At 30.3% G+C, this 23,264-nt stretch overlaps 1 protein-coding gene across 4 annotated transcripts; it reads left to right on the top strand.

The window, feature by feature from the left end:
- Window positions 1-1,672: 1,672 nt before the first annotated feature.
- On the top strand, window positions 1,673-21,760 carry LOC129960734 (uncharacterized). Of its 4 annotated transcripts, XM_056074346.1 has the most exons (3): window positions 1,673-1,812; window positions 4,398-4,648; window positions 20,983-21,760. In XM_056074346.1, the coding sequence occupies exons 1-3, from the start codon at window positions 1,800-1,802 to the stop codon at window positions 21,007-21,009; spliced, it is 291 nt and encodes a 96-aa protein (XP_055930321.1). In that variant the 5' UTR covers window positions 1,673-1,799; the 3' UTR covers window positions 21,010-21,760. The 4 variants fall into 4 exon arrangements, with proteins under 4 accessions (XP_055930321.1, XP_055930319.1, XP_055930320.1 ...); XM_056074344.1 differs by lacking the exon at window positions 20,983-21,760 and having other exon boundaries at window positions 4,398-5,211; XM_056074345.1 differs by lacking the exons at window positions 1,673-1,812; window positions 4,398-4,648 and adding an exon at window positions 8,954-9,031.
- The last annotated feature ends 1,504 nt before the right edge of the window (window positions 21,761-23,264 follow it).

The following is a 23,264-nucleotide window of genomic DNA, read 5'->3' as shown; positions in this document are numbered from 1 at the left end:
GATTCATTTAAGAATCCGTGAATTAATTGAGATGTTTGTGAATTATATACAATTTTTGTATCGAATTTCAACGTTTTGGAATGATTTAATTTAGCTTATGAGTGTAAAAGGCGATAAGACGATGTCGAAATCGATGCCTGTATGACATACGGGCACGGCGTTTAAGGGATTAAAATTAAAGTTTTGCATTAATGTCGTACTAAAATGGTTTAAACCTTTGCCCTCGAATGCCTTCTCTCAATCACCATTCAAGACGGTGCATTATTTTGACATTTTATTTATTTATTTAATTTTAATTATTAAAAATACCTACAGAATGTTAAAAAGATGTAGATTCCTTTTTGAGGGAAACTCAACTTTAAACAGTAGCATGTATTTATTTTTTGGTGTGATAATCAGGTCTATGTATTGAGTGAATAATTTTGCATCGAATTATCTTTCCGAGTGCAAAGGGTTAGAATTCTTTTTCGACGGAGTAGAACTGGCTTCTTAAAATGTAAGCCGAGATCTCAAATGGTTCGTTTAAAGAAATGTTAGAATTACAAAAATTTCGGGAAAGCGTTTCTCCAGATTTCTTCGGGATTGTGAGAAAATAAACTTGATCAAGGATATCTCATTAAAATTCCATTAACAGGCTATTTTAAATCGAATTTCTTTTTCTCGATTAATTAATAATTAAGTATTCCTTCTTTACTTATTTTTTAATTTTGGGGTCCTAAAAACTTTTTTGGCACAAAAAGAAAAAAAATATTTTAGAGTTTCTGATGTAATACACGATATTTTGTCATTTATTCCATTCAGAATCCTTTTTTAGTGCCAAAAATATTCTGTTATATCATATCTATGATATAAAATTTTCGAGATCTCGAATATACAAATATGCAAGAAAAACAAACTGGAAAAAATAAAGCATTCATTAAAGATCAGCCGAAAAAAAAAATTTAGTTGAATATGTATCTTTACCGATTTTTTTTATGAAATACTTAAAATGCTTTTATGCACTGAAGAATCTTTACGAAGATGCTAAGATCTCTTACCTTTTTTGAAGAAGAGTTAACATGGGAAAAAGAAATGACATACCTTGGGTTAATACCAGACAACAAAGTTATTTTCAAATCCATTGCTAAGTGCAGTAATGATAGATTCTGGAAAAAAATGTACATTACAATATCAGTGCCTTTGCAACCCCAAAATATATATGATACCACATTCGAGGATAGATCCATTTCTCAAAAAGTTTTGATCTAGAATCAGTCCTGCAGAAGGGTAGTGAGGACTTCGCATTGTAAATAATTACTGTTTGCTTCGCATAGTTTTAAGCAGATAATATATTTGCACTAAAGATTTACTTTTGCTTGATCAGCAATTTCATATTCATAATTCCAGCGCGCCTTTAACATATCTGGTATTATTTTTTCAGTCCAATATTCATTTATAAAGCAGTTTAAATGTAAATATTATCTTGAAGTGTTTCTAAAGCAGTGTTCACACGAGGCCAACTGTTGCGCGCAATGGGAAGCCATGCCTATCTCAGGAACATCACGTGACACCGAATAGGACAATGGCAAATGATTATCTCATCGGGACAACTATATGCTATTGTCCAATTGCGGTCACGTGGTCTTCCTGAAGTAAGCCTGACCTTCTATTACGCGCAATAGTTGACCTCGTGTGAACCCTGATTAACAAACGTCAGGGCAGAAATCATTCCTCAAAACATTTGATCATTCTTCCGAAAGTAGCCATTTGAACACGGCAAACATATCTACATTTTGATCTTTTAGAAATTTCTAAACAAAATGTCTTTCGGAAGTAAGTGTCTTATTAAAATTTGTATTATTTATTTTGAGCTAAGATAGAAAGCTTTGTTGTCATAACTAATTTTTTCATCTATTTTCTGAAGGAAACATTCTACTTGTGTCACAATAAAAGTAGAATGCTTCGAATAAGTGATAAGATGTGATGAGAAATGCTGTTCTTATCAATAATTCATATGTATATGTTTTTGTATGCATATGAATCGTTAAAATTTATTCAGTAATTTAGCATCTAAAATTATCAAGGGAATAGTAATTTCTTTTTATATCGGAGCGTTCCTTACTTTCTTCCCTTTTTTAAAAATTTGTTTAATATTTAAATGTTTTCATCTGTTAATTTTTTAATTAAAATAAAATTACTATTCAATTACTTTTGTGCTCTAATTATGCTGATTTGAATGCATACTTCCTCTTATAAAAAAACTTCATGAAAAGGATATAACCTCGGCATTAAGTAACATAGGATTTGTAAACTCTGAATGTTCTTATCTGCTTAATTTTGATGAAATGGATTATGAATCTGTTTCGTTATTTAGATTTTGATAGGACATCAAGTTAATTTGGTGTGGAAGTTTGGAGAGGGATTTCTCTTTCAGGTGTCGTTCTTGTCACCTGATTACGGTCCCAAACTGAGGTTCAATCCCAAACATTATTGTGCAAGTCCAAAACGAAGCTTACATGCAATAAAATTAAAAATAATAAAGTATTAGAGGTTTTAGTGGTGTTTCAAACTCTTTTATTTATTTCTTGTTTGTATAAAGACAGAATTTTGTAACCGCTTTTTCACTTGTTTCTTAACGTACTGCAGTTGTAAAATTTTGTGTAGTTGTGTGTTACCGGTGACAATGTAATTTTAATATTTTCAAAATTGAATGATCGATTAGCTAATAGATTGATTCTTAGATTTAGATTCCATGTATGAAGTACCATCTAATCATGAAATAAAAAAAATAATTAAAAAATTCAATAATAATTAAAATTATGAAATATGAAATAATTTATAGGTTAAAGAGTCGATAGCAATAATATTAATTTTTGCAAAACGCCTTTATAAGTGAATTAAAAATCAGAAATTTGTATTTTTCGTTAAAAATTTGAAATTCAAAACAAATCGTAAAAGTGTGACATGGAGAAAACAATGTCACAAAGAAATTAAACTAAATATCAAATGAAAGAATATTTCTAAACATTCATTAAAGTAAAAATGTATTTTCAATGTTCTAGAAATATTCAAAGTCTACTGAAATTTCTATTAGTTCTTCACACTTTTACGATTTTCTAATGACATACAAATTTTTAATATATATATATATATATATACTTTTTAATGCATATATAAAAAAAGTTGTTGGAAATTTTTTTTAAAAATTTAAAATGTGTTTACATAGTTTTATGTGTCACTGATATGAATTATTTGATACAGACAGATTTTCTTCCAAAGTAATTTTGATTTTTAAGAATTTTCTGGATTTCCGTAATCATTCCTTTAAACATAACTAGAATAATTTTTATACATATGAAAAATTTCAGAATATAGGCAAAACTTGAAAAGGTGGACGTACAAGTAAAAAACCAGGATTTTTTGTCAAAGTCTGTCTGTTGGAAATGGAATATAAATGCGATAGTGATCATTTGATGGTGAGATCGATGATATAAGATGAAAGCACAACAATGAGTTTCAAAATGGCATCTAATAAACAATAATTGCTTAAATATGTAACTTCCAATCTGAATGCGATTGTTTCGCGAAGCTTGGCCAATTCTGGCATTTGTGCCATAACAAAATTTCTCATCCATCCAACCTGAATGTCTTAATGTCTGTCTCACAGAGCCGATTGGCGAAGGTATTGGTGAGCTGTCTTGATCAGGCCGATGGACTAGTTCCTCAGAATCAAAACGAGGGCTATTGACAAGACTTCTTGTTCTCACCATGTCTCGACTTTTGATATCGAGCGATTTTGTAAGATGGCAGATGAACTATTATATCAACTTGACATCATTCATGACATAGAATTTATTGTCCGGATGACGTTCAAATAGTCTCCGTTTATTTCGTTCTTTACATACTGAGTAACGGAAATTCTCCATTTCGATTCTTTTTATGCCCCAAAAGAGACTTGCTTAGTTTACTTTTTTAACCAGTAAATAGAAATTAGAAAGATCTTTTTAAGTCTACTTAGAAGCTTTTTCTTAATGAGTAAACATCATGTAGCATTATAACTTTTTCTATCTTAGTAAGCCGTGACGAAAATTGCTCGTCTTGGTACGTGTCATCATTTATAAAGTTTGATGAAACATTTTGAAATTGCCTTATATAAAGGAAAAATCACAGTATGGCGCTTTATCGCAACATGATCAAATATGGCCCAAACGACATAAAACATAACATAACCCAGTATGGTGCAGTATCACTTTATTGATCTTACAGAATCCGAAATCATTAGTCCTTTTTTGAAGTAACAAAATAAAATACTGCTTATAAATAGATAAAAAAATATAAAATTGAGAAAACTTAATATGCTTCACTAAAGGATATTTTAGATATTAAATTTTGCTGAGTTTTTGAATCTTTTCTTCTAGTTGATGAAATTGAGATGGGTAACAGATACATCGATCAGTTTCTCAGGCAATGGGTTGAAGACATGGAAGGCAACGATACCTATTATTTATTGGATATGCTCTGTTTTCAAAGCGAAAAATTATTTGATATGGACGTCCGAATGCAGAACACGAACATTAGAGGTTTGGATACTCTTCAGCGCACGGGCAATTGCTCTTTAATTGAGCAAAATGGAAGAATGAACGTTATAGCTGATTTGGGGACAGGTTACGTAAGTTTGAATTGTGATATCAATGTGCGTCTAACGTTTCTGAACTTGTCAATCCCCTTTAGCATTCAGATGGATTATATTCAAATTTTGATGAAATTTAGCGCTGATTCTGAAACAGGAAAAGATGGTATTCTTCATGATTTGAAAATAATGGATGTGAGAGGTATGGTTGTAGAAGTTCGCAATGGCTGGATGGTAAATTGGATGATCGATCTTCTTAACAAGTCAACGATCTTTACTGAATGTGCCAGGAAATTACTGGAATATCAAATTGGAGAGTATATGAACAACAGGATTCAATATTTTCGGTTTCGAAGCAAATGGAATGCCACTGATTGTCGATGTAGCATGTTCCGCATGTTATTTTCATCACAAACTGATTGTGAAGATTTAAAAATGTACGATATCGCTTATAAGAATTCCGTAAGACCTATTTTCCTAAGTGAAAGAAAAAAATTTATATATTGAGAAACTTTTTTGAAAAAAAAAATTGGTTGGTGTGTTAAACTATTCGAATTTTTCCACATTTGAGAGACGCTGGTTTTAAGAAAATTTTCAAAATAATTAGTCTTTCCATTGTGTAATTTTGACAACTGTGTTTACAGGTTGAGGATTTTAAATTTTATTTTTAATGGAAATGATTTTAATGTATTTATTTTCTAAATAAAGTTTTACATAGACAAATTCTAAATCTCATTTTTTAAATCTTTTTTTGTGTGCCTCAAAATAAAGGACGCTAATTTTTCTTATATCAGAGGTGAAGCTTATCTTCCGAAATTAACTATGGATGTTAATGTTTAAGACACTAAAATTTTTTTTTTCTGCATGAAATAATTATCACACATGCTGTCGAAGTTCGTAGATTTTTTTATCGCTCAATGTTGTGATGCTGGATGTGTTAGTAATGTGAATCTTGAAAACTCTTTCCAAAAATTTTGTGCTGAAATATTGGTAAAATTTGAAATAATACGATATTAGAAAAATACTTATCATTTTGACAAGCTTGAGAACTTTTATATTTAACTGACTTTGATTCCCTCCTTTTTCTAATTTATCTTTCACCCAAAAAATTAATCTTTTATGTTTTAGAAATATCTATTATAATAACAAAATAAGTCAAGCAGAAAAGCAATTGCCTTGTAATAAAATTTCATGAAACTATAAGCAGTTAAGTATTGTTTTGAAATTACAAGCATGAATTTATATTATTTAGAGTATAGAATCCAATTATATTAATTTCATGAGGATATTTTCTGCCATTTCTTTATTACAGTAAAAAATGGCAGTATCTGTAGATTGCAGAGATATAATTCAACATTTACTCAAAATTTGTATTTGCATGAAATATTGGCTTTTTCAATGTGATTTCAATGTTATTTATGATCAGTGCTTTTTGGCCACACTTTTGTGCCCATTCCCCTCATCTTAAAAATCAAGGAACAACCTGCTTTTTAGTTTTTAACTTACCTATAAAAACACTTCAAAACAAAATAATATTACTATATGAACTTCTTTAACTTGCAAATAAATTATTATTCACCCATGAAATTTGGATGAATTCCTTATTACTTGATTTGTGAAAATATTTACAACTTTATAAAGAAAGCATAAATTATAAATTCGTAGTTTCACATTTTTGTATAAGTTCATTGATAGAGGAAACAATGAAATGAAGACATTATCGATTAAAAGATTTTGTAAATGGTATTCAGTAAGGAATATATGTTACTCTAATTAAAATCCACTCTTTCTACAGATTTTCCTCGTCTAGAATTAAATTATCTATTGCTTGAATGAAAAGAGAAGATTATACACAGAACAAATATAAATATCTTTGAAGCTCATATGCATTTTCAAAGATGAAAACTCTAAACTGACAACTACTTTCCTAAGTAGAACCAAAGATGCTCTTTACAGTTGTGTGAAGATCGAATTGGTTAGTCAATTCTTAACACACAATATTACACTAAATATTCTTTATCACAATGAGATAAAACATTATTATGCAAGAATCTCCATTAGCACTACGGTCCTGCTCATGGATCTAGAATCTCTTCTGGCATCTCACTTCAGCCAGAATTCTTCCATGGAACACAGAGGACATTTTGGCTACCCAAAGAGATAACAGATCAAGTCATACTTCCACCTGCTCCATAAATGTGGCCTAATCTAATGTGAGATTGATATATTTTCTTATACACAAGTTATCTTTACTTATAATAACGTCTCGTTTAGAACCAACACTAGGGCTGTTTTGGAGTAAACATCGTAATTTTGAACAGTGGTCAGATGGCGAGGATGACACTTCACTATGCCTATGGATATTTGACCACCTGAATGATAATTGGCTCCGATGGTTTTAGCATGCACCAGACCCGCTTTCTCGATGGTTCTTCAGTGGAATCGAATTTCGAAACATGAACCCTCCAACCCATAGGGGAAGTTCTCATCACCAGGCCAACTCCACCCCCTCTCTTTACATCAAGTGATTTGGAATTAATTTCAACGAACTTTAAAAGTAAGATAGACAGAGCACGTAAATATTTTATAATGGGATTTGCAAATATTTTTAGAAAATGAATTTATTATACATCTTTCTTTTCCTTTTCTCATTAACATGCTTACAATCTAAACAACGCTGAAGAACACCATCTTGTGTTTGTTGTGTGATGAATTCACTGATAACTTGAATCGAATGTTTAACTTTTAGCTGAAACATGTTCTCTAACACGTGTATACAAAGTTTCTACCAACCTATGAGGAGCCCTGAAAGAGACATTTTAAATAAGGTTAATACATGGAAGTTTCTACCCATTTGTTTCCTTGCAAATTTTTATGCAACTGTAATAGTAGTTTATATGCTGCAAAAATATCAATTATTTCAATTCACCTTGTATATTTTGCTAGTTGGAGAGGCTAACAAAATATTTTAAGATATTTCTGTTAGCCATAAAGATCTATGTTAAGGCAGAATGCATGCGTATACCGTTTATTTATTCATTCACAGTTAGTGATTACAACAATCGAATAAAGTACTCCTTGTTATCTTTTGTTCACAAAAAATGAGCAATGTGCAGGTATTTTGCCATTGCCTGACTTAAAGAACATCAATGGTTTATAATTCAAATGACATATAATTTTTCTAAGCTTTTTAACATTCCATTTATTTGTTAATGATTTTGTATCACATAAATAGGCATGGAGTAATATGGCCACCGATTGGCTCTTGGGCCTATATATTCAAACAAACTAATTCAAATAACCAAAGTTTCTAAGATATTATGAGATGCCAGGTCAGTAATAAAGATTTTGTTTTTATGCAATAATATTAAAAAATAATATTTGTAAGCAATATGGTTTCTATGAAAATTGGACAATTTAGAAACGAAGAATATACTGAAGTATTTTGTCTTTTTCTCCTCCAAAAAATATGTGTAATGTGATTCTTAATCCTTTTTGTTCCGGTGGATGCCATTTGGAATCATCAGCTTCAATGTTTTTTTTTCTTCATCTAAACCTGACTCTGATATCAAATGGATCTCTGAATTCTTCGCATATTTTTCTTTTCCAATATAATTTTCATTCTTACCGATATTCGATTTTACCATGGATTTTATTTATTGAAAAGTTGCCTTTTTAAACATAATTTCATTTAGAAAAAAATGTCAAATTTTTTTTAGCATAATTGAGATGAAATTACAAGTGCAGTTTCATTCTTATTATTTTTAAAAATGTTAAAATATTTTATTTTGAGCTGTTTGTGGAAAATATTAAAAATTTGGGTTTTTGTGTTCCTTGATATATTATTACTCTAAATGGCATCAATATGGCAAGATGAACACAGTTTAAACCGTCTTGATAACATATGAATAAGCTATCAGGTCCAAAGTTTAAGCACATGCTAATGTACGATTCCAAATCCTCTATATTAAAGCACTCTTGATGGCTAACAAATGCTACCTTGCAGGAGGGCTATTAAAAGAATAAAAGCGATTCCTCCGAAGTAGTAAGAACCATTCTACCTATTCTTGATGTCAATTCTGACGGAAATGCTCACTAGTCTATTTACGCAGATTGTAGGGAGAATAAAAAAGACACAGGGGAAGTAGTATCCCCAAACCTTTCTTACATACTCTCTAATGTTGGTGACATCTCCCTATCCTACTCACTCAAGCACAAAATTGTGTACCTAGGGCAAGGCCTTGAATGCCACGAGTGCGCATGAAAGTTGTGTGATTTCTGGTATAGTAAAGAACAGTTAAAGGTATTTGTTGCATTTGTGTATTCACTGCGTAACCTTGGCAAGCAATAGTTAGGAAATATCGGTCGTTGGTATAAATCTAGCTGGCGATCTTAGGTGATTAAACGCTGACATGCCATTGCGTAAGTACCGAAAAATCGAATATATGTTTTGGTCGCCTTTTTGCCAATCGATTAAAACCAAAATTTGATAAAGAACTACGATTGTAATCACAAAATGCATACCAAATTTCATATTTAGGTCATTGAGTTTTTGATTGACTTATTTTCATGTATGTAGAAATATAAATTGACAAACGACAAAACTTTGACAAATTTGCTCAAAATTCGATAAGAATGTATACTTTAGATGGAAAAACTGTTGTTATCTAAGTTGCCAAATTTTTGAATGATCGCATTTATACGCATGCAAGAGCACAGTACAGTACAGTCAACTCTTTGACGATTTGGTTCCAATTTTTGATATGGATCTACATTTTAAACAGGTCGTATACAAACCTGTGCATCAAATTTGAATTATCTACCAAAAAATTATCTAGTTCTTTACGTTTTGTATTTATTATGTTCATTTGGACAACTGTACAGACAAACATCCTGTACGATTTTTGGACTCAGGGAGGCCTGAAACATGGAGATTATTAGTCAAAATCTCAAGTTCAAATTTTTTGACGATTACAATATTTTCTCTTTGTATACTTCATGTACGAGAAGGATTTATTGAATCCTTTTTGAGAATAATATACAAAAAATGAAACGTTTCCTTATGCCTGAATAACCAAAATAACTATTTTAAAGCTTATGTAAAATAAAATGAGTTTAATTACTGTCGTGTTTCCTACTTGTGAAAGGAAAATGTGTTTATTATTAACAACAAAAACTATATTAGCTATAATATGTTATAAAAGCCTATCTTTGTGAAATATTGGTCACATTTTGTGTTGTATTAACACTTAATGATTCCAAATGGCATTAGAAGCCGGTGTCCTTGCATAGGGGTAGCGCATCTTCCCCGTGATCTGGGCGTCCCAGGTTCGAATCCCGATTCGGGATTGGTTCTTTTTCATCTGTGTTCAATCTGTGAATGTGTCCGCTGTAAAAAGGGGTTGTGCAAGCGAATGTGTGAGTTTCATCTTCATATGAGCTGGAAATCAGACTTCTGCCCTCGGCTGCTCAGGGGTTTCTACCCTCAGAAGCTACTGCACCCCCTTTCCGTGGTAACGCGGACACGACATCATCATCATGGCATTAGAAGTATTTAACTGCACTGTTTAACTCCCAACGATGCGAGTTCGAATCTTTTGAATTTTATTTAAAATAAAATTTTCTTTTTGAATTTTTATTTTGGACCCAAAATCGGTGCATTTTGCACATTTCAGAATTTTAGAATGAATAATAAATTCTTGAGACTGAAAGGGTAAAAATTAAATTATACAGGGTGTCCCAAAAGTCGTATACAAACTTCGTGTAGATCAGGCATACAGAAACAATTTTTACAATAGAATGTGGTATCAAATACTCAAATAATTCTCGCTATAGGAATGTTGTTTGCTAAGGAATTAAGTAAAAGAAATGGAAACGTGAGATAAAGTATTCGTAAAGATGTGCTGTTGAAAATTTGTGCTGTACACAACATGCTAAACTTGTTTAGCCTTGGACGACAAGCCCTTTTATAGTAGTACTGGGTTTTTGGCATAAGGGCCATTCTTAGCTAAATTACATCTGACAAATCCGTTAAACACATACTATACGCACACCAAAAGGTTTGTTGTTGATAATGCATTCCTTTTGCCATTGTATCTATTATCCTGCGGATGACTTCTGATATTCATACGACAGTGTTGCACTTAATTCATAGGCAAGGAGTCTCCATCAGCGATCGTCTTTTAAATTTCAGACTTCACGTTCTGCTGTATAAATAACTCGTTTCTGAATCATGACTATTCTTGTCCTGTTAAAGAAGATATCTGGGGTTTAATTGAATGTAGTAAAGATGGAGGGTGGAAGGTTAACGTTTTATAATCATTGTCAGCCACTGCACATTCTCTCTCGTAAGAGGAACGTTTCGTCATGGAAGAGGAGGTAATTTGACCCAACAGCCTTAATATATTAATGGGGGAAGCGATACACCATATCAGAAGTTTCTCATCCTCGTATCTTAGGTGCATCCTAGTGAAATGACTTGTTTCTGTATGGGTGTCTTAACTGTAAAGTCTGTAAGCATTCTTTCGGACTATATCTGTTATGCATTTTTTTTCTACCGGAATTCGAACCACACCTGTATGTATTTTTATCTACCTGAATTCGACTAATATTCATTACCAATAATTCTTATACTATCGTTGTACATGGTAATTGAGAAACATAGAGAAGAAAGGAATAAAACCTTAATTTTTGTCACGAAATCAGAATTTATTTTAATTTAAACTAACTCTGCAGCTGGTACAGTGAAGTGTTACATACGCAATAGGTGGGACAACGTTTTACAAATTTTAAATAGAAGGTTTTCTACTCGGCAGTTCAGAAATCAAATGAGAAGTCACATCTTTTCGCTTAATTGAGTATATGAATGAACATGAGCTGCGCTAGCTAAAAGTATTCCGATTTTCTGAGCCATTTGAACAAAATTTTTCATTCTATTGCGTATGTATTTTTACAAAGATTCTGATTTATAAATCGTAAATTTTACTTATAAGGAATTTTTATTTTGTGTTACATATTAGAAAATACTAGCCTAAAAAATTAAAATCTAGACTTCAGCCTTTTTATTTTAGATTTTTTCTTCTTTGCGATTTAACCTTATAACCGTTGGGATACTGATGACTGTAGCTTTGATAAGAACAAGGATCAATGTATCATGGCTGGAGAAGATAAAAAAAAAAAAAATCCGATGAAATCGGGTTCCTAAAATTTTCCAATATTTTGTCTGCTACTTTAGTTTAATCTAGCGTTTGAGAATGCAGTGATAGGTGTAGGACACTGGCGATTCCTGCTAATGTCAACATTCAACACATACCGTATCGCTAAACTTGTTTGCTTTTACGAATGCGAATTAGGTTATCACATGATAAATGCAATGCGATAATCTTGTTTGAAACAACAGAACATGAACGATAAATTATCTTATTCACATTAAGATAATGAAGATTCTAAAAAAAGAATATTCCATTGCATTTCTTTTTATCGAAATCTACATTCAAATTGAAGAATATGTATTATTGGTATTATAGTATATCGATAAAAGATTTTTTCAGTTTTTATACTTAATCGTGTTACTTTCAGTTTAAGGCCACGGTGGCCTGGTGGTAAGGTCCCGGCTTCGGAATCGGAGGGTTTCAGGTTCGAGACCCGATTCCACCGAAGAACCATCGTGTAAGCGGGTCTGGTGCACATTAAATCTGTCCGGGCCAAACGTCCTCCGCTGGTGTGATGTGGAGAGGGGAGGGGGATGCCTGCTCAGGTGTTGTCCTCGCCATCTGACCGCGGTTCTAAATTACGAGGTCCGTCCCAAAATATCCCTAGTGTTGCTTTAAAACGGGACGTTAATACAACTAAACTTAACTTTCAGTTTAATTAAATTTCATTTTAAATTTATTCAAAATTAATCTAAGTGCATTACGTTCCGAGAAAACAGAGCGCAAACAAGACAAAAAAAACCTTCTGTAATAATTGTTGTAGATATAAAAGTATCAAAAACTGGTAATATTAAATTTTCAATACATCATTTTAGTAGGATTAAAATTGTCTGAACATTTATTTAAATCAAATTCAAAATGGAAAAGAAATTGAAGTAAAAAATGTGCATAAATGGATTACTTCAGTCATAGGATTCTGCCAATTATCTGCCAGTTTTAAATTATTGAATACTACATTTTTGTTACTTAAAAAATACTGACGAAATATGGTCATATACAAAGTTAAAAAAAAAATACTGACAGCCAGAGCTTTAATTATGTCGAAAGTCAATTTGATATTTAAATAAGTAGCATTAAAAGGCAAAATAAATGTCTTTTTTTTTAAAGAACAATTCTTTATATTACGAAGAAAGATATATGATTAACATTTTATATATGGCAAATAAATAATAGATTTCAAGAATTCTTCTACCTTTTTTATGCAATACATTAGGCAATAAAACCCACCTTTATTTATTTAAACACACTTTTATGGCAAATATACTTTAAAAAATATTTTAAATTATGTGAATTCTATTTACATAAACAATACTGCTTTTATACAGAGAAATGTCTTATGATGTCTGATAGAGAATGCATATTTTACAAAAAAGATAAAGAAAATAGATGCTCAAAGAGGACATTTTCATATGCGAAATTCAAAAATTATATATTATATAGAAAGAGCTATTTAATACATAGGTAATTGAATTTTTAGATTATGACAAGACTTAAGTTTTGGCTGCAAATTCAGGTTTCAGTGATACAACTATATAAATTAGAAAAAAAATCTAATGTAATTGGTCAGTAAATAGAATGATTAGAGTGTTCCACACAATTATCATTTTATAGATTTTGTTTCCTTCGAAATTATATTTTTTGTGTTAAGAAGAAAATTAGCTTGTTGTTGCTTACTTTAAAATGAGTATTTTTAAAATAGCAGAAATAAGGAAAGTCTATCACATTTGATTCATATAAAGAGTTTTTAATGAAAACTGACATAAAACTAATTTCAATAAAGCAAAAGCAGTAAATTTCTTGTAGTTTATTTGCCTTTAAAAATGAAATAAACTTTTTGAGAAATACACTTTAAAGTAGAATAAAACATACCCTATTAAAATTGTTTCATCGGTCCAATTAAAGAAAATGGTTCCTGCAATTACATCACTCATTTCTTTAAGCTCAGTAATGCAAAAATAGGTTTTGATTTTCAAGTTCATATCAGCATATAAAATCTGAACTCGTTCGATATTTTATGCACTGTACAATTTCTTTTCTTATTCATTTGTCCCTCAGGATATAAAAGCACACAGCCTCAGTTTTTCTATTGTTTGGTGCCTTTTTATATTAATTATCTTTTTGCTTTAGTTTTCTCCAATTCCAATTAACGATAATGGTTATAACTGCTTTCTGAGAGCTACGATAAACCTCTTGATCTGACCATAAAATTCGAGAAATAAATTTAATTCCAGTTTAAGCCCCTTTTGGAGGAACTCCCTCCTTCCCCCCAAACAAAGAATAACCTAACCTTATCTTTAAAGTATTTGAATAAAATTATACTGTAATAAGTATTAAACTGTGGTCAATAAAATTTGCTCTCAAAGGATTTAACATGTTTTGTTACTTAATTTCAAGCTATTCATTTTCTATTTTTTCTTTGCTAAAGAATATAACATATTTATAAACTTTCATTAATTTTTTTAAAAAATAGCCTGGTATTGCATTAATTGAAGTGCTTCAAAATGTGTTCCAAATTGACACCTTCGACATCTATACGGAATTAATTGCATTATCTTAATAATACTTGGGCATATGTGATCGAGTTCATGCGACATAAGGACTGGCTTTTTGAGTTAGTCAGAAAAGATTGATCAAATATCCACTTATAAAGTTAATTTATTTCTTAGTTTAAATATAATGCCAATAAAAATTTATTAAATCTATCGGTATCATATAGTATACTTTTGTAGAAAATGGAACCAACTAAAGAGCTTCTAAAAACATCAGCATATAACATATGAACAGAAAACTGCGAAGAAGTGAAGAATTGTTTTCACTTTTCCAAACATGACAGTTTTGAAAATTGTTTTTATCTAGATCAAAGCAACATTCGTCTCTCCAAACAATATTTTTCAGAAAAGAAAGTTTTGATTTTGTCTAAGGTTTTGTCTTATTTGTTTGATTTTAGACTCCGATCTCGTATTCTGTATGAATGCCACTTATTAAAGTTGAAATATTCTCTTCATAGTCAAGTTTGGAATGTTGAGCTCTGGACTGACAGTTTCTCATCTAGCAAAAGGGTAACCTAAAAAATAGAGCAAAATGTCAATTTTTTTCATCACATATATGACACTTCAGCTTTCTTTCGTGCGTAGATTTAGAACAAATAAAAAATTAGCATTAAATCATTGGCAGCGCTTTTAAGAAAATAGGTAAAAATTTGCTACTACATTACCTAAGAATAAAACTTCAATTCATGATACTGTATCTGAGAATTAAACGTTTTAATATAGTGCATATAGATGTTGTATTTACATACCATTGCTGGTACATTGGATTATGCATGTCAGTAAATAAGCTAGAAAATGAGGTAATATATTTCAGATTTGAAGGAATTTCAGTAATTATCAACATTTTCTTGTTGAAAATATGTTTTTTCCCTGAAAATTAACCAGCAGTTATTTATAAAATTACTAATATGATCCCTGTCTTATTTAATTTAGCCAAAGGGCTTATTATTTAGTAAAAAAAAAAGCAACTTAATTGAACAATTTTAACGTAAAAAATACATTTGCTCATTTCAAGTATCAGCTTGTGGAATCTATATACATACATGCAACTATACATATTGAAAGAACTAAACATTGTTGATATCCATTTGAATTTAAAGCACTTTCTTTGCATTTTTTTTTCATTTGGTTAAATAAAGTTAAACCGTAAGAGATATAAAAATTAAATCCTCATAAAACTGAAAATTATACTTCATTTTATTAAATTAAATATGTATTATGCACATGAAATTTATAATTTTTATAAATGTCTTCTGTGTGGGAAAATTATAAACGTGCTCCTCTATAAAAAATTTTTTGAAGCAAATTCCCCACTATTTCTTTATTTTAAACAATCGTCTGAAATGCGGCAAGGGTCATCAGCATTTTTCTCACGGAAGCTTCGTTTCGTTATCAGGGACATGGAGTATTATTCTCACTCTAACAGTGATTGATTACTATATGGCGTACATTGTAAAATCACCAAATCTTACATGCGAAGATAAAAATTATAATGTGGTAACCTTTTTAAAGCTTGAGCGCAAATGACACTATTTAATGAGTTAGCGCAAATGCGACAGAGCTCAAGTTCCACAATCTCGATGTGACCAGTGATCAGTTTATAAGCAATCATTCGCTAGCATTGGTATTTTTTAAAAAGATTTTGTTATTAGAATTCAAGTTTTTTAGTCAACGATAGCAAACTCGCCTCAGCAGCGAGAATGCTTCCATATGGCTGCCGAACACAAATGGGATGGGGGAAACTTTAATATGTTTCTACCAGATTTTTCAGCACTAGTAAGTAAAAGTAATAGTTTAAGATCTATTATTACAAGATATTTCAACAAAATGTATAAATTATTTGTATGTAATTAAACATGAATTTAATATTCGTTTATATACAGTTGTAGATTTCCGACTAAGAAAGTGGCAAAGGCTGCTGTGGTAAAAGGCCGCAGGTTGAACAATTAAATATGTTATAATAGTTAAAAATGTTAACTAGTTCCCAAATTAATATGTCCATAAGAAATATAATTTCTATGAATTATAAACTATCAGACTATATTAATTCTAATCGGAGTTAAGTTACTGAACAGTTGGATTACGTTCACTTTGTTTTTACTGTTATGCACATCAAGTAGCAATTCAAATAATATTGCTTTCAAATTTGGATGCTTCACATTTATAGGTCATAACTAAGCTAATAAGGACATATTCATTTAAAATAGCTTCTAAAATAAGAAATTAACTAAAAGCAAACCATTAACATATTAAGTTAAAAATGTATTGAAATGTGAAATTAAATTGACCAGTTTATTAAAAGAGGGGCTGTATTTTGGTCAATGTCTGGGACCTCAAAATGTTTAAATCCACCGCTATTTATATTGTAATATAAAATAGCGTTTTTGGTAAAAAAAAAGGGGGGGGGGTCGAGAAATTTTCTTATCTGAGAAACGGTCACTCATAGAAAAAGTTTAATAAATTGATTTCTAAAATATTGATATTCTAGGAATTTTTTTTATTTTATTCAAGGGAGAAGTGGGGAACAATAAATTATTTGCCCATAATACTCATTTTTTTATTTTTATCATTCATCAGCAGTGCAAATAGCGTGATCTGTAATGTGTAATCAGTGATAATGTGTAACGTCAAAACAGAGCGTTTATCCAACAGTGGAGTCATAATCTTAAAATATATCACAGATAAAGCAATAGGTCAAATCTCGTTAAAGATAAAGCTATATTAGTTACATGGTTCCTTAACTGTCTTAAGCGATTGTCAATACTAATGCTCTTTAAAGTTTGAGGATACTAAGAGACAGTAATAGCTTACATCAAAAGCTTGCATCTATGGTACGACATATATCTTTGGAAGCGAAGATATCAATTAATAAAACTTCTGGCATATTCGAGATGGAGTATAATTCCGATAAATTTTCAAAATTCATGGATAACGGTTCTTTTAACACTAGAACTACCAGAGATCGACCAGTCATTTTGATTGGTTCGTTAGTTATTGTCTAAATATAAATTCCTGTTTAACTAACCAGAAAGAACAATTAAGAATTACGAGCAAAATGGTTTAATCAAGGGAGATAAGTCTTTTTTGTTGTTGTTATTGAGGGGCTTTAAGCTATTCAGTATCTTTTAAAATTTCTCATTTTTTAGCAAATAAAAAAACACAAGAAGTATAACTAAGAACATATAAGAAATCGAATTGAATAAATCGTCTAACTAGAAATATAGCAATGGCACCGAGAGTTTCCTGCAATGTCTTAATGTCCAAAGATTTATTTATTTTAACCATTCTTTTCCTACTTTTTACAAACATGGCACTGGCACTATTCGCTTAGAAATCGTATTAAATCGATTTTGCATAAAGTAATTTTAAAAAGAGCATTAACATTTTTGATAAATCTTTAGCTTGGAAGTTTTGTTTACAAGATAAACTAATGCCACCGTAATCATTTCTCTAGCTTGGCAATCTGATAAACAAACAAATAAATATCAGCTTAATACAGCTTTTTAGTTAATATTTCAGCAATGCTACAAAGCATGTTATCAGGATCACTTTAAAACCAGTTCAAATTTCCAGCACTTCTACTTCTCATAAACCTCCACTTCTTTAAGAAAGTGAGACAAAACTTAGGATTTTTAATGTGTGTTCCTATGATTGTACCACTGAGTAATATCAACAGAAGCCAATGAAAAGATATGATATCTACCGAGAATGCTACAGGGTACGAGAAAAGATTTGAGGGATTTGCACACGAGATTTCAGATAGGAAACAAAACAGAGCTACTTTTGCTGAAAAGCATCATTTTCTTTATTCGTTTATTCCTGTTTTTTGAATTAGAAAATTACTTTTCACCATGAATAAAATATTTTTGCAGCCCACGATATCACGGGGACTTCCCATAAGGTATAACTATAAAAAAATTCATTTGCTGACTGGTAAGTGTTTCTAAGCTAATAAGTTTTTATTCATATTTAGCCATTAAGTCTTTATTCGTATTTAGCGAAGAAGTTTTTATTTATATTTAGCGAATAAGTTTTTATTTATATTTAGCGAATCAGTTTTTATTCATATTTAGCAAATCAGTTTTTATTCATATTCAGGAATAAAATTTGAAATGAATAATTTCAATGTATTATTATGAATCCGATAGTGAATTTTCAACTTATGGTGTGTTTCTATATTAAAACTTTCAATACCATACACGTACTTATTCTAGTTTTAATACAAGAAAAATTAGTTGGAGATTCAGAGCTCATTTTAAATTCTGTATTAAATTAAAGTTATAACTATGATAAATAGATTAAAAGATAATTATCTATACTTTATGAATGTACAAATCTGAATGATTAAACTATGAAGTTATCAAATCTTCATTACGATTGTGTTTGACTTCGATTGCATTAGAGGTACAGCTATCTGTATATCCAACAACTTATAAAATATATTTACATATTCAATGCTAAAATGACATTTTTGTTTAACAAGTTACTTCTCACCGAGAAGATCATAACCAAATTATTCATCAGTTACTTGAGTCATAGTAAACATTTCTTTTCGTATGAAGATTTCTTGATAAAATTTGTGAAAAATGAGTCATATAAGTCGCATAAGTTCTCTAGGAACTTTTAGACATTGCAAGTCTCATATGATCTTATTTCCTCTCCTAAACTTTCAAGACTAGGTATTTTTTTTTTTTATAAATTTTAGTTTCATCTTTATATTAGAAGTTTTACGTAGCAAATTTTGACATACTGAAGTAACTTTTAAACACGAGACATTTTTCATCTGATCATTAACAGTTTTCAATATTTTACGTATAAAACAATTCAAAATGTAAATTTTAAAATAATTTCATACAAAATTGTAAAAAAAAGGGCAGCATTTTTAATTCAATCTTAATTATATTTAATCATAAAGCAGTAATTTTTAGTAGCGACGCTTTAGCGCTTTAAGTCTATTTGCATCAATATTGTATATTATTTCTTTTGTCAGAATCCCTCTTTCTCTGTACAAAACCTACAGCAATGAATAAGTGTCATTGGATTGATTTTTTAAAAAACCCTTTTGGTATTCCATATTCATTCCACATTAAAACAAACTATTTAAAAAATAAAGTATATGAAAACATGATACACATTGTGATGTTGATGAAGTGAATTAGAGATGTGCCACATCCTCACACTTTTCTGTCTGTGTCTCACTTAAAGTACCTTCATCTAACTCAAGTGAAGCCTAATGTAACTAACTATTTATTCAACTTTGTAATTTTTTATATACATTTGTTGTAATTTTAGCCCTTTGCGGTAGACTGATTGAACATGGCAAATCAGTAAATATTGACATGATACATTGATCATGTTACATGTCGAATGATTACCACTAAGATCATTCTGCCTTTGTGGTAGTACCGATTTTTAGAAAACTGTGAAAATATTGTCACTGCTGCAGCACCGATCGTAAAGGTTCAATTTCAGTAAACTAACAAAAGACTAAATCTTTTCTAGAGGAAGGATTTGATTGTGAAAGTTTCAGTTATGCTGCATTTTTAATAACTCTTGTATTTTATGGCCTTTACACGGTGGTAAATTTTTGTACTATTCTTGCCACAGAAGTGCGCCTCTCGTACTGTTGTTCAATAAATCCCACCCCCCTCGGGAGGCCTTCAGATATGGGGATAAGAAACTTCCCCATAATGGTTGGTTATCACTTTCCTGGTAGGTACAGAAACATTGTGGTGATAGAAAGCCTGTCCCCTGCTGATAACGGCACGTGCCTCCTACGGGAGGGGTTGTATTGTGATCGGTACCCTTAAGACTCACCCACAGTTCCCACTAGTGCTGTCGAGACGTTGTACTCATTCATATTTTTCCGCCTACCTAAGAATGGGTCGGAGTAGTCGTTTAGTGATTACCACAGATGTGCTTTTCTGATGTCTATTTTAGCCAAATGTGCTGCAAGCAATAGAATAAAAGGCAACTATTTTTTCATCATTTTTATCCATTGAACTTATTTTTTAATGATTGGATAATTGTAACAGGAGGAATGAAGAACTACTCTGCAATGAAATATACCCGACCAGATAACTGCAAGAAATGTTCGAGACAAATTTTTGAAAATGTGATTTATGCTTCTACGAAGTGAAGCTTGCTGTTTTCACCATGTATGCAAAAACAGGATTTAATAAAAAGTTTTTTTGCATTTCATTTGAATTGTCTTTCATTTCATTTTCCAAATCTTTTTTTAAACACCAGTGCTCAAACACCGTATTTTTGGAACATATTCCACCGTAAAAGTATTTACTTTTTTCTCTCTACCATCCTTTACAATTTAGTAAAATAAAAGGTTTTTATACGGATGTACCATAATGCTATTATTTTATACTCCTTTTTTTATCAGGAATATTTTAGTCTTCCTACACCTGTTCTAAATATTATTTTCTTATTATTTTATTATGTAAAATATTTCATTACATTAATTTCTACAGCAAGTTAACGGCAGTAAATGCTTAGGATATCTTTAGAAGTTTTCACATGTTATTAATTGATTTTAAAATATTTAATATCGCAATTAAAAATGCTCTATGCCAGTCGTCTGATCACTACTTTCTATTTTCAGATGAGGACAAAGAAAGAAAAACTATAGAAAGAGGAAACTTATTTATGGATAAAGTCATCGAAACTATTGCGGATTATGAATTTTGTAATGACAGTTATCTGTTGGATAATATTGAATTTAGTTTTGAGAGGAATACTCCATACGGAAATATAAGTCTGGATACTAGACTTTCTGATGGACATCTTAAGGGCTTGCAAACATTGGATCGTCTTGGACCTTGTAGTTTCTTTGAAGCTGATGGAAGAATGCACATTAATGCAGCATTAACAACAGGTCTTCTGAATGTGAAATATCAAGGTTGCTTTCAATTCTTATCATTACTTCGTCCACATTTTTCTTTAGATGTCAATATTATAAATGTCACCGTTTGCTTGTATATTAGTGTAAACTCTTCAACTGGTCAGGATGGCATTCTCCATAAGTTTTTTGTTGAAAATATACAAGACATAAGTGTTAACTTCTCTGGTCTCAGACCTTTTAATAAGCCGATTAATTTTCTCAATAGAGGACTAATAAGAATTTTTCGAAATCATATTGAAAAAAAGCTACAGACACTTCTTGAAGACCATATAAAGTCAAAAATTGCTAACTTTACCTTTCCTAATAAAAAAATCGTTTATTATAAATATAAATTAAAAATTCCTCCCCATTCACAATCTCCTTATAAATTTAGTCCATTACAAACTATCGAAGAGTTTGAATAATTATTAGCACTTAATCATTTTTACAGAAGAGAAACAAGTAATCTGAATTTACCAGAATACTGTGCTTGGATTGATATTTTATTTAAATTTTGAGGACTTGAATCTATTTATATTTAAACAGTGAAGAAAATAAATATTATTTATTATCGTTTAATGATATTTGACGTTGTAAATAAAGTTTTGTTTATATTTCTGTGTTTTTGTCGTTTTGGATATTGCAAAAATTAAGAAAGTAAGACATAGAAATGGTTGGTTTTTACTGCTCTCCATTCATTTTTTGAAAAAGTTTGAATTTCTACTTTATTACTTCATATCTGGCCACAGAATAATAGGAGACAAAAAGTTGCAAATCCACATGTCAGTTTTTACATCTGATCAGGATTCAGATTACTCTTCAGTAACTTGCACCTAACTTCAAAGCGCGAATGTTGAAATAGAACTTTAAATATCTGTAGGAATCATCAAATTCGAAAATTTTAAAGGTTTCGTTTGATGATTCCTACAAATATTTGTTTTATTTCAAATTCACGATTTGAAGTTAGGAGTAAGTTATGTATCATTCAGTGAAAATAACTTTGAATTCAGATCAAACATTTGAAACCTTTATAATCGGATTTGATCTGATCGATTATAAAGGTTTCAAATGTTTGATCTGAATTCAAAGTTATTTTCACTGAACGTTTCCTCTCAGTTCCTTCCATTAACAGTTATTTAAAGGAAGAATCATAAGATGGATTCAAATTATAATGAGGGACAGATTTCAGTTGTTAATTTCGGCTTTCACCATTTCAAACTGTCAAATGGTCTGAGAATTTTTTTATTTTTTCTTACATATTATATGCCACATTTCATTTAATTCTATGTATAAATTTAATTTTAAAATTAAAATTGGACTTTCACAAATTTTTCAAAATTTATTTTAAAAAAATATATTTATCTATTCTTGCAACTGGTTGTTTGATCTTTTCTGGAATTCACGTTATTTACTCTGAAAAATAAAATTTCAAACCATGCAATTTGTACAAATGAAACGTTGCTTGAATAAATCTCTCTCTCTCATACAATATGGTGTAGACTCATTGGAAATATAAGAAATAATAATTTGATTTATGAATAACCATTTTTATTAAAGTCAGATGTATATTTGCAAAATTAGATTTATATACCTATTTATTACTTAAATTACAGTAAGTAAATCAAGCATGTTATGAAAGAATTTCTATATTTGAAAGAGAACAACAGCATACAACATTTCTTTTTTTATCTTTTAGCCACAGAGAAAATATGAAAGGAAAATTTAATATTATAAATTCAATAAAATTTTTCAAAAGTAATCGCTTATTAATGTACTTAAAAGTATAAGTTTGTTTCATTTAAATGATTTTCTACTTCTTTGTCTTTATTTCATTATTGCAAATAATATTGTATTTTGTTTTTGGTATTATGGTTCTTTTTCTTCATCTGGTACTGGATTTTCTTCAAATTCACTACTAGGTGGCACCACTTGCATGGAATCAAAATTATAATAAATTAAAACATTAATTGATAAATAAGTTCTTAAAATGCTTTTTAAGTATT

Source organism: Argiope bruennichi, chromosome X2 (genome assembly GCF_947563725.1).
Source record: "Argiope bruennichi chromosome X2, qqArgBrue1.1, whole genome shotgun sequence".
Lineage (NCBI taxonomy): Eukaryota > Metazoa > Arthropoda > Arachnida > Araneae > Araneidae > Argiope > Argiope bruennichi.
This window is presented reverse-complemented; position numbering and strand designations above follow the sequence as displayed.

Excerpts from the sequence above, each read along its gene's own strand:
- LOC129960734 (XM_056074343.1), top strand. The coding sequence starts at position 18,221 with ATGAATAAAATATTTTTGCAGCCCACGATATCACGGGGACTTCCCATA. Across the intron at positions 18,303-20,982 it reads AAAAATTCATTTGCTGACTG|ATGAGGACAAAGAAAGAAAA; the intron begins GTAAGTGTTTCT and ends TTCTATTTTCAG.